The 12,458-nt window shown below is 46.4% G+C and overlaps 1 protein-coding gene across 3 annotated transcripts in view; it reads right to left on the bottom strand.

The window, feature by feature from the left end:
• Window positions 1-275: 275 nt before the first annotated feature.
• The window catches only part of LOC129701403 (polyadenylate-binding protein-interacting protein 2-like), a 63,539-nt gene continuing 51,356 nt past the window's right edge, over window positions 276-12,458 (bottom strand). For all 3 annotated transcript variants that reach the window (XM_055642554.1, XM_055642552.1, XM_055642555.1), the window contains one exon: window positions 276-505. In XM_055642554.1, the coding sequence (XP_055498529.1) occupies window positions 449-505 (57 nt within the window). In that variant the 3' untranslated portion in view covers window positions 276-448. The remainder of the gene's footprint in view (window positions 506-12,458) is intronic.

The following is a 12,458-nucleotide window of genomic DNA, read 5'->3' on the forward strand; positions in this document are numbered from 1 at the left end:
GGAGTAACACAGCGGGACAGGCAGCATCTCTGGAGAGAAGGAGTGGGTGACGTTTCGGGTTGAGACCTTTCTTCCAAGAATAAATTTGTGGAATTAGCTGACCAGTTCCGGCCCCACTCAGTCACAGGCAAATGCCAATCTCATCTTTCACCTGGGCAACGTGCAATAAAGAAAGAGTCCACCTGGATGAGTCAAGACAGGAATTCTGTTCCACACTGTCTATTCCTCACGTGGCACATGTACGAGGATTGTTTTCATCAACAACTAGAACCATGTTATTGAATAATAATAGTCTTGGTACATTTATTTAGCATGCAACAGCAAGTGAAAACTTTGGCAAGGCATGAGTGTAACACAGTGACATAGAAGGCAGCTTCTATTATTGATTGCTCTGTTACTGACTTTGCAGTGTGGAGATTGTGCTACATTCACCCGCAGGTTAACAGTGTCAGTACTTTATCCCAGGGACGAACTCCTTCGCATTGGGGTTCAAATTGCTTCCAGTCTGCAAACAAAAAAGTTAACAAAGTATAAGTCAAATCACTTCAACTCAGTGAAAACGCTACTGCATCACTTTTTTGCACATTGATAATTCCATCACATTCTAACACAAGCATTGCCCATAGCCATTCAAACATCACAGCTGATCATATCTTAGATGAAATCCACACCTGTTTCTTCATCAGGTCATTCAATACTCTTATCAAAAATATTTTAAACTTCTAAATAGTAAGTTATATTCAAAAGATAAATTTATGTGGCAGGGATAGATACAAAATGTTGGAGTAACTCAGCGGGACAAGCAGCATCTCTGGTGAGAAGGAATGGGTGACATTTTGGGTCGATCAGATTCAGATTGAATCTTTATTGTCATAGTGCAGTGTACAGTACAGAGACAACGAAATGCAGTTAGCATCTCACCCAGAAGAGCGAACATAGAATAATGGAGCAGTAAAATATATATATGTATATACAGTAGCAGTAGTGCAATTTTTCTGGGGGAAGGAGAGTCCGGGGGGCGGGAGGTGACTGGCAATCACCAAGGTGCAGAGTTAAGTTGTGTAACAGCGGCAGGGTAGGCTGCCAATAAAGGCTGCCTATATTGGCAGTTTACAAACAAACCGTCATCAAATGAATATATCGCCAATTTATCAATAATACATCCGACCTCCCACGGCGACCAGCGTTCACAGAAGGCCTCCGGTCCCCGTGGACACGTGTTCCCGCTCCAGGGACACGCGGGCACGGACGTAACCCTGGGAAAGGGGGAGGCAGTCGACCCCGGTGTGGCCGTCGACTACCCGCTGCCTGGACCCGTGATCGGCCATCTTGGCCAGGCCCAGGCGCAGACGGACAGGGAGATCCCTCCCCTCCACCTTCTGTACCGGGTGCCCAAATATCAGTAGTGTGGGGCTAAAATGTAGCCAAAACTTGAGGAGCAGCCCCTTCAGATAGTCGAACTGGGGCAGCAACCTCGCGCACTGCATGTAGACGTGGAACACGGTCTCTTCCTCGTCGCGGCTGGCGAGTCCATGAACCGGCTCAAGTACCTGTTACAGGCCACAGCCATGTGCATGAGCCAAGGACTGCTCTCACCCCAACCATGGACTGTTTACCCTCCTACCATCCGGGAGGCGCTACAGGTCTCTCCGTTGCCGAACCAGCAGGTCGAGGAACAGCTTCTTTCCGGCGGCTGTCACTCTACTAAACAACGTACCTCGGTGACTGCCAATCACCCCCCCCCCCCCGGACACTTAGTATTTATTTTTTATTCAAATCGTTTGCTATGTCGCTCTTCAAGGGAGATGCTAAATGCATTTCGTTGTCTCTGTACTGTACACTGACAATGACAATTAAAATTGAATCTGAATCTGAACAGTCTCCATCCCAGGTCCCCGATGTAAAGGAGGAGGAGGCGGACTCCCTTATACTCCACTGGGGACCGCTCCCCGCCGTCAGGTGGTGACACAGGCCGCCAGGGCATGCCTGGACGGAAGACGAGGGCGTGGAAATGTGGCGTGTGCAGGAGCAGCCTGTGCAGGAACAGCCTGTACAGTATGCGCCTCTCAGCGTCACGCAACGGCACGTTGGGCATCTCATGTTCCATGGGGCCGGCTCTCGGGAAGGGACCCGGGCTGTTTATCCTTTCCTTCCACACTCTAAAGACGTGCAGGTTTGTAGGTTAATTGGCTTTGGTACAATTGTAAATTGTCCCTAGTGTGTGGGATAGTGTTAATGTACGGGGATAGCTGGTTGGTGTGGACTCGGTGAGCCGAAGGGCCTGTTTCCAAACTGTGTCTCTAAACTAAACTAAATTCATTCCCATTGACAAAAACAAAATTCCAAATGAGGTTCAATGGAAGGAAAAGGCATGTTCAAAACGACGGGGGCCTGGGAGCAGAAGCTGAACACAGGAAATATTGGGATATATCCAGCCACAAGTTGTTAGGTAGCTCACAACTGCCGTTCTGTTGTCACAGAGAGGGGTTGTGTTTATCATTATGGTCAGGTGTACCCAGATAATGTAAAGCTTGGTTTGCGTGCTATCCAGTCAAATCATTCATTACAGGAGTATAAACATGTATATGCAAGTACAGGAGGGGCAAGGAGAAAGTTCATAGTTGCAGAGTAAAGTCCCCGGTTTGCAATGAGGTCTGTTGAAAGATTGGGACTACACCCTAGCTCAGGGGAGGACCATTCAGTAGTCTGGGCAGCGGGGAAGAAACTATTTTGGAATTTGGTGGTATGTGTTTTCAAGCTCTTGTATCTTCTGTCCAACAGAAGAAGTCAATGAATGCGGTGAAAAAAGTGTCGGAAAAGCTCTTCCACCCCCATTACGATCAGTCTGAAGAAAGGTCCTAATCTGAATCCTCATCCAACCATTTTTACCGAGACACAGTCTGACCCACTGAGTTATCCAGCACTGTGTGTTCTTTTGTGTAAACCTTGTTTCTACACTGAAAAAAGTCCTTGATTGAGTTGACTGCTTTCCCGAGGCATAGATGGAAGTGTAGATGGAGTTAATGGTCAGGAGGCTAGCCTGTCTGACGGACTGGGCTACAAGCATAACTCTGCAATTTATTGCAGTCTTCAGCAGAGCTGTTGCCAATCCAGGTTGATTACGTTTGCTCAGTTGCCCCTCTGATTCCCTTCAGGTAGAGCCCAACTGATTTTGTTTCCACATCCCTAGAGGTGGTGAATCTCTAACTAATGAAAAACTATTGTGGAACGGGTGATATTTGCAGAAATTCAAAGCAGAATAGGTAGAGATGGACTATTTGGGAAAATCAGTGTGTTTGAATGGCACTGCAAACCCTTTACTTAATTTCTGCCCTCGCCCCCCACCCAGATGTACCATCAGTGCACCGTGATCACATTGTATACCTGCAAGGAGCACTGCAGAAATATGCCCAGGCTTAATTTGGTATTTCCTGCCAAACCCTAAATCTCCACTACAAGGCAGTATAAGAGCAGTAGGGCAGAAGGACTTCACTCCCTGATTCTATTTCATAAATAATCCTGACGTGCAAATGTATTGCTGCTGCTGGGTCTCTTTACCTGTGGAGTACTTTCACAACATAGACTGCAGTGGTTCAGGGTGGCAGCTCACCTTGACCTCCCACTGAGGGGTTGGTTATAATACTGACTGCAGCCATGCAGGACTGATTAAACTGCAGGACAGCTACAGTAAACTGCAGCAACCTACAAGGTGCAAACATTAACGAGGAACGGTTTTATGATTCTAAAGGGAGAAGGATGTCTATAACAAACTACTTCAACTTGTGCAGAATACTAAATTTGTTCTTCGAGTCATAGAGTCATACAGCATGTGCCTTCAGCCCAACTTGCCCGTGGCAACCAACATGCCCCATCTACACTAGTCCCACCTGCCTGCTTTTGACCCATATCCCTCCAAACTTACCCTATCCATGTACCTGTCCAAATGTTTCTTAAACATTCCTCCAGCAGTTCCTTCCATGCAACCACCACCCTTTATGTACAAAAGTTACCCCTAAATCTTTCCCACTTCACTTTAAACCTATGTCTTCTGGTTCTCGATTCACCGACTCTGGACAAGAGACTCTGTGCGTTTGCCTAACCAATTCCACATGATTTTGTACACCTCTAGAATAAAGCTCTAGCCTGCTCAACCTCTCCCTATAGCTCAGTCCCTCGAGTTCTGAAAACATCCTGGTAAATATTCTCTGAACCATTTGCAACTTAACATCTTTCCTATAACATGGTGACCAAAACTGAACACAATAGACAATGGACGATAGGTGCCATTCGGCCCTTCGAGCCAGCACCGTCATTCAATGTGATGATGACTGACCTTATCCCTGCCTTATCCCTATATCCCGACTCCACTATTTTTAAGAGCCCTATCTAGCTCTTGCTTGAAAGCACCCAGAGAACCTGCCTCCACCGCCCACAAATGCCTCAAAACTCATTGGCCAGCTGTTCATTCTACAGCAAGACAATGATCCCAAACATACTGCTGAAACAACAAAGGAGTTTTTCAAAGCTAAAAATTGATCAATACACTCTAGTGTTTTATTTATACTGCTCCCTCCATAATGTTTGGGACAAAGACCCATCATTTATTTATTTGCCTCGGTACTAGTTGTGCCAATGAAAGTCAAAGAAGTCATTATGAGACAGGGAAACAAGAATAAAACTGTTAGATACATCAGCCAAACCTTAGGCTTACAAAATCAACTGTTTGGAACATCATTTAGAAGAAAGAGAGCACTGGTGAGCTTAATAATCACAAAGGGACTGGCAGGCCAAGGAAGACCTCCACAGCTGATGATAGAAGAATTCTCTCTATAATAAAGAAATATCCCCAAACACCTGTCTACCAGATCAGAAATACTCTTCAGGAGTCAGGTGTGGATTTGTCAATGATCACTGTCCGCAGAGGTCCTAATGAACAGAAATACAGAGGCTACACTGCAAGATGCAAACCACTGGTTAGCCTCAAAAATAGGATGGCTGGGGGTTAGTTTGCCAGAAGTACTTAAAAGAGCAAACAGTTCTGGAAAAAGGTTAATGGACAGATGAGGACAAAGAAGTTATATCAGAGTGCATGGCAAGAGCAAAGTATGGAGGAGAGAAGAATTGCCCAAGATCCAAAGCATCCCACCTCATCTATGAAACACGGTGGTGGGGGTGTTATGGCCTGGGCATGTATGGCTGCTGAAGGTACTGGCTCACTTATCTTCATTTATGATACAACTGTTGTTGTTTTTTGTTATGTAAATGTTATTTTTTGGCCCGTTTTAATGTAGTTTTTATTTTTTTGATGGGGTATGTGTGTGTGTGTGGGGGGGGCGGGGGGTGGGGGGGGAAACTTTAAAAAAAAATTCCCCTGCACGGAGAACCCGACCTTTCCCTGTCGGGTCTCCGTTGTCGTTGGGGCTGCACCGTGAAGCGGCCTCCGGCAGGAACGTCCTGGGGCTCCAGCCACGGAGCTGCGGTCCTACTCACCATCACGGAGCTGGCCGAGTCCGGAGCGGGAGGAGCGGTGGTGGCGCGCTGCTGTGACCCGACCCTCGGAGATTTGGAGGCTAACCGCAGGTCTGGTGGACAGTGACACCGGGAGCCCGTTGGTCCCTGTTGGGAGACCGCTTTTCGGGGCTTCTGCAACGGCGACTTCTCCCACCCGAGTAGCGGGGTCGAGGATGACCTGGAGCGGGGCCTTACATCATCGCCCGGTATGGCTTCAACGGCTGCGGGACTTTGCCAGCGCCCGTCCGGGGCTCCAACAACAGGACCTGGAGCGCGGCCTTGCATCACCCGGCGCGGCGTTAATGGCCGCGGGACAATTGTTATCGCCCGCCGGGGGCTTTGGCTTTGACTCTGACATCGGGGGGAGAGGGAAGTGCAGGGGAGAGATACGTTTTTTTTGCCTTCCATCACAGCGAGGTGGAGATGCGCTGTGATGGATGTCTGTGTAAATTGTGTTGTGTCTTTGGTCTTTTTTTCTTGTATGTCTGACTGCAGAAACAACATTTCACTTGTATAAATTGTATTGTATAGATGGTAGTAGCATAATGAATGCTGAAGTGTATAGACACATCCTATCTGCTCAAGTTCAAACAAATGCCTCAAAACTCATTGACCGGCGGTTCATTCTACAGCAGGACAATGATCCCAAACATACTGCTAAAGCAACAAAGGAGTTTTTCAAAGCTAAAAAATGGTCAATACTTGAGTGGGCAAGTCAATCGCCCGATCTGAACCCAATTGAGCATGTATTTTATATGCTGAAGAGAAAACTGAAGGGGATTAGCCCCCAAAACAAGCATAAGCTAAAGATGGCTGCAATACAGGCCTGGCAGAGCATCACCAGAGAAGACACCCAGCAACTGGTGATGTCCATGAATCACAGACTTCAAGCAGTCATTGCATGCAAAGGATATGCAACAAAATACTAAACATGACTACTTTCATTTACATGCTGTGTCCCAAACATGACATTGCTGTGTCCCATTTTTCACATGCATCACGGTGCTCTGAAATGTGTAAAAATGGCCTTTATTAAAATCTGACAATGTGGACTTTAACCACATGTGAATTTTTCTATCACAAATCTCAAATTGTGGAATACAGAGGCAAATAAATAAATGATGGGCCTTTGTCTCAAACATTATGGAGGGCACTGTATATCCCACATAGAACAATGAAATTCTTATTCGCAGCAGCACAACAGAATATGTAAACATAGTGTTCTATAGACAATATATATACATACACTTAAAAACAAATAAACAATAATAGTGGAAAACCAATGCCCCCAAGTCTATGTAAATCAGAGCTTGACTAGGAAGAAAACTGCAGATGTTGGTTTAGATAGACACAAAATGCTGGAGTAACTCAGCAGGCCAGGCAGCATCTCTGGATAGAAGAAATGGATGATGTTTCGGGTTATGACAGTCTGAAGAAGGGTCAACCCGCAACGTCACCCATTTGTTCTGTCCTGCCCCACTGAGTTACTCCAGCATTTTGTGTCTAGTTCAGAGCTTATAAGGAGTTTGTAGTGTTTAATAGCCTGATGGCTGTGGGGAAGAAACTGTCCTGAACCTGGATGTTAACAGTTTTAACGCTCTTTTTCCCCCGATGGCAGGGGTTGAGGGTGGTGAGGGTCTCTGATGATGATGAGTCTCTGACCTGTAAATTCATTCGATGGTTGGGAGATCAGAACCCGTGATGGACTGGGCAGTGTTCACCAACTTTTTGTAGCCTTCTTCACTCCTAGACATTCAAGTTGCCGAACAAGGCCATGATGCTCTCTACTGTACACCTGTAGATGTTCAAGAGGATCCTCTCTGACGTACCAAATCTCTGCAATCTTCTCAGGAAGTAGAAGCGTGGATGGGCTTTCTTTATAATTGCATCAGTGTGCTGGGTCCAGGAAAGATCTTCGGAAATATGCACGCTCAGGAATTTGAAGCTTTTGATTCTCTTCGCCATCGTCCTGTCAATATAGACAGGTTTGTGGGTCCTCATCCTTTCTCTTCCAAAGTTCGCAATCAATGGGCGGCACGGTGGCGCAGCGGTAGAGTTGCTGCTTTACAGCGCTTGCAGTGCAAGAGACCCGTGTTCATTCGGGGATTCGGGTGCTGTCAATACAGAGTTTGTACGTTCTCCCCATGAATGCGTGGGTTTCCTCTGAGATCTTCAGTTTCCTCTCACACTCTAAAGACGTACAGGTATGTAAGTAAATTGTGTTGGTAAATAACAATTGTCCCTAGTGTGTGTGTGGGATAGGGTTAATGTGTGGGGATTGCTGGTCGGCGCAGACCGAAGGGCCTGTTTCTGCGCCAAATCTCTAAACTAAAGTTTCTTGGTCTTACTGACATTGAGAGCAAGGTTGTTGTGCTGCCACCATTTGGTCAGTCGACCGATCTCACTTCTATACTCCGACTCATCATCTTCTGTGATCCGTCCAACAAAAGTGGTATCATCGGCGAACTTGAAGATGGAGTTTGCACTGGGTCCATGGCTACACAGTTGTGAGTATAGAGTGAGCAGAGCAGGGTACTGAGCATGCGGCCTTGAGGTGCTCCCGTACTGATGGTTATCGTGGAAGAAGCGTTGCTGCCAATTCAGACTGTGGCCTGTTGATGATCCGGTTGTACAGGGATGCGGAGAGACCTAGTTCTGTGAGCTTAATAAGTAGCTTGGGGATGATAGAATTGAAAGCTATGCAGTAGTCTATAAACAACAGCCTGACATATGTGTTTTTATTGTCCAAGTGATCCAGTGCAGAGTGGAGAGCCAGTGAGGTCGCATCCTCCGTTGACATGTTGTGGTGGTAGGCAAATTGTAATGGGTCTAGGTTCTTCATAAGCTCATAAGTGATAGGATAAGAGCAAAATTATGCCATTCAGCCTATCGTCTACTCCGCCATTCAATCATGTCTAATCTATATCTCCCTCCTAACCCCATTCTCCTGCCTTCTCCCATTAACCCCTGACACCTGTACTAATCAAGAATGTATCTATCTCTGCCTTAAAAATATCCATTGATTAAAAATATCCATTAGCAGGTTAACCTATGATGAGCATTTGTCGGAACTGGGCCTGTACTCGCTGGAGTTGGACAGCGGGGGGGGGGGCACAACGACACATTGGCACATGCAGAATAGTGAAAGACCTGGATAGAGTGGGTGTGGAGAGGATGATCTGTAATACCTCAGTCTCACATTCCTGTCTACATTGTGTTATATAGTCAGTCAGACAGCCAAACGTACCCATACTGACCAACGTGGCCTATTTACACTAGTCCCACCTACCTACCTACCCATGCACATCCAAGTACCTGTCCAAATGTCTCTTAAATGTTGTGTTAGTACCTGCCTCAACCACCCTCTCCTGCAGCTCATTCCATTTACCCTCCACTCTTTGTGTTAAAAGATTACCCTCAGGTTCCTAATACATCTTTTCCCCCTCACCTTAAACCTATCACCCTTCCACCTCACCCTCTTTCCTCCATGAAGCCAATTTTCTATCCAGTTGGCTAGTCCAACCTGGGTTTGACGTAATTGGGCCTATATTAGCTGAGTTTAGAAGAATGAGGGGGGACTTCATTGAAACTTACAGAATAGTGAAAGGCTTGGATAGAGTGGATGAGGAGGATCTTTCTACCAGTGGGAGAGTCTAGGATTAGAGGTCATAGCATCAGAATTAAAGGACGTTCTTTTAATTTGGATGCCAAGTCAGTGGATATTTTGAAGGCAGAGTTAGATAGATTCTTGATTAGTACAGGTGTCAGAGGTTATGGGGAGAAGGCAGGAGAATAGGGTTAGGAGGGAGAGATAGATCAGCCATGATTGAATGGCGGAGTAGACCTGATGGGACGAATGGCCTAATTCTACTCCTATCACATATGACCTGGCTTATGACCTTATGACAGCCTCCACAGCCTTCTGTGGCAATGAATTCCACAGATTCACCACCCTCTGACTAAAGAAATTCATCCTCATCTCCTTCCTAAAGGAACGTCCTATAATTCTGAGGCTGTGGCCTCTGTTCTGAGCCTCTCCCACTGGTGGAAACATCCTCTTCGTATCCACTCTATCAGGCCTTTCACTATTCGGTAAGTTTCAATGAGGTCCCCTTCGTAAACTCCAGTGGGTTGAGGGCCAATGCCGTAAAATCCTCATCATATGTTAATCCACTCAGTCTTCACAAATCTAGTCTTCACATATCTAAACCAAAACTATTTTTAAAAAAAGGAAAAATTTCACATAACAGGAAATCAATAGATAAAATCCAAGTAAAATATGCAAAACAATCTGGTTTTGCACAACATTCCTTTCAGTCCATTCCTGGGATCATTCTCGTAAACCTCCTCTGGATCCTCTCCAGAGTCAGCACACCCTTCCCTCAGATAATGGGACCCTAAATTGGTCACAATACCCCAAATGCGGCCTGACCAGCACCTTAGAACATTACACCCGTTTTTGTATTCCAGTCCTCTTGAAATAAATGCTTGCATTGCATTTGCCTTCTTGTTGAGGTAGGTGTTGATATGTGCGATAAATAACCTCTCAAAGCACTTCATCATCACAGTTGTCGTTGAGGCACGTCACCTTACTCTGCTTGGGCAATACTCTTAAAGCAGGTGGGAACCTCAAACTTCAGTACAGAGGTTGAAAATGTCTGCAAAAACTGCAGCCAGTTGGCCTGCGGGGTTTTTAAGAACACAACCAGTTATACCATCAGGTCCAGTCGCCTTCTGAGGGTTCACCCCGCCTGAGGATCTTCTGACATTGGCCTCTATGACTAAGATTGGAATAGCATCTTGGGGGAAGGCACATCAGTGTTCTCCCAATCAAAGTGTGCGTGGAATGCTTTGAGCTCGTAGGGAGTGATGCTTCCCTGTCCCTTGAGCTGCCTCCTGATTTTGCCTTGTAGGAAGTGATGGCATTCAAGCCCTACCACAGTTGCTGAACATCCGCCTCATCCTCCAGCTTTGAGCGGATGTCTCTTTTGGCTTTTTTATGGCTTTGTCAAGATCATATCTGGCCTTCTTGTATACCTCTTCGTCGCCAGACTTGAATGCCTGGGATCTGGTCCTCAGAAGAATGCGGATCTCCTGGTTCATCCAAGGCTTCTAGTTGGGAACCACTCAGATGGTTTTTGTAGGAACACACTCTTCCACACATTTCCTTATGAAGTCAGTAATAACTGTGGCTCAAGTTGCTGAGTCCTTGAACATTGCCCAGTCTATTAACTCCAAGCAGTCCTGTAGATGTTAATCTGCCTCCCCTGACCAGCTGTGTGCAGTCCTCACTGCTGGGGGTGAACTCTTCAGTTGCTGCCTGTATGCAGGAAGAAGCAGCACAGCTGAATGGTCAGTTTCCCGAAGTGAGAGCGAGGGATGGAGTGATATGCATCTCTCTGATAGTCGTATGGTCAAGGGTGTTTAATCCTCTGTGGCTGCAGGAAACATCTTGGTGGTAGTTCGAGAGTGGTTTTTCAGGTTGGCTTGGTTGAAGTCCCCGTTTATGTTGATGGTAAAGGCTTTGGGGTACGCTGTCTGGTGCTTGTTTAATAAAAAACTGCTGATGCTGGAAAAATCAAAGGTAGACAAAAATGCTGGAGAAACTCAGCGGGTGAGGCAGCATCTATGGAGAGAAGGAATAGGTGACGTTTCGGGTCGAGACCCTTCTTTTCAGACTGATGTCGTGGGGGGGGGGGGAGGAAAAAAATGGAAGAGGCGAGGACTGTAGGCTATGTGGGAGAGCTGGGAAGAGGAGGGGAAGGAGGGAGAAAGCAAAGACTATCTGAAATTGGAGATGTCAATGTTCAAATTGGTGTTTGTTGCCCACGGTGTGCCGCTCCTCCAGTGTTAGACGGACGTCTGCCTAAGGTGGGGTGTCCACTGCCGTCATGATGATAATGGTGAATTTTGTCAGGAGTTAGAAGGGGCGACACTTCACCGCCAGATAGTTAGACAGGACTGCCACATCTGAGCACCACGCAGAGTTGACCATGAGGCAGACTGCCCTGCCTATCCCTTTCCCCGATGCCTGCGATGCGTTTGGTTCATACGATGGATGGGGAAACCTTCAGGTTGGATGACTAAATCTGGGGAGCTGGTGGTGAGACATGTCTCTGTGAAACAGAGCAGACAGTATTCCTTTGATAAAAGCAGCCTTGACCTTACATCCTCCACTTTATTTACCAGTGAGTGTACATTGGCCAGTAGAATGGTGGGTCGTAATCCCCTGTGCTTCAGTCTGACATAGTCCTGCCCGTTGGCCATGTTTCCGAACACACACTGGAGGCCTCCCTGTTGTTTCCAGGTACTGTACTCGCTGTTCCTGCGATCCCCGCGAGGTCGGGGATTCCCCTGCGATCCAGAATTCTCGTTGCCGTCGGTAGATCGCAATAGCGCTAATGCGTTTAAATGCATTAGGAGCTTGTAAGTTACAGCACTAATATTTGCTGTTTCTTTTATCTGCTAAGCTCAGAACTAGTATATTTGATTATTTGCTGTTGTGCAGCTTGCAATATGTCACCACATTCAGGTGCCATCTTCAATCACATTGTCCTCACTAATGTCTTATACAACTGTAACATGAACTCCCAACCTCTATGCTCAGTACTCTGACTGATGAAGGGCAATGTGCCGAAAGCCTTTTTGATTACCCTATCTACCTGTGATGCCAGTTTCAAGGAACTATGTACCTGCACTTCTAGTTCCCTCTGCTCTACAACACTCCTAGAGGCCTACCATTCACTGTGTAGGTCCTGTCCATGTTAGACTCCCCGAAATGCAACACCTCACACTTCTCCGTACAGTATAAAATTTCATCAACCGTTCCTCAGCCTACTTGTCGAATTGATCAAGATCCTGCTGTAACTTATGATAACCACTATCTACTATACCACCCACTTTAGCATCATCTGCAAACTTGCTAATTATGCCATGTACATTCTTAA

Source organism: Leucoraja erinacea, chromosome 11 (assembly GCF_028641065.1).
Source record: "Leucoraja erinacea ecotype New England chromosome 11, Leri_hhj_1, whole genome shotgun sequence".
In the NCBI taxonomy this organism is placed as follows: Eukaryota; Metazoa; Chordata; class Chondrichthyes; order Rajiformes; family Rajidae; genus Leucoraja; species Leucoraja erinaceus.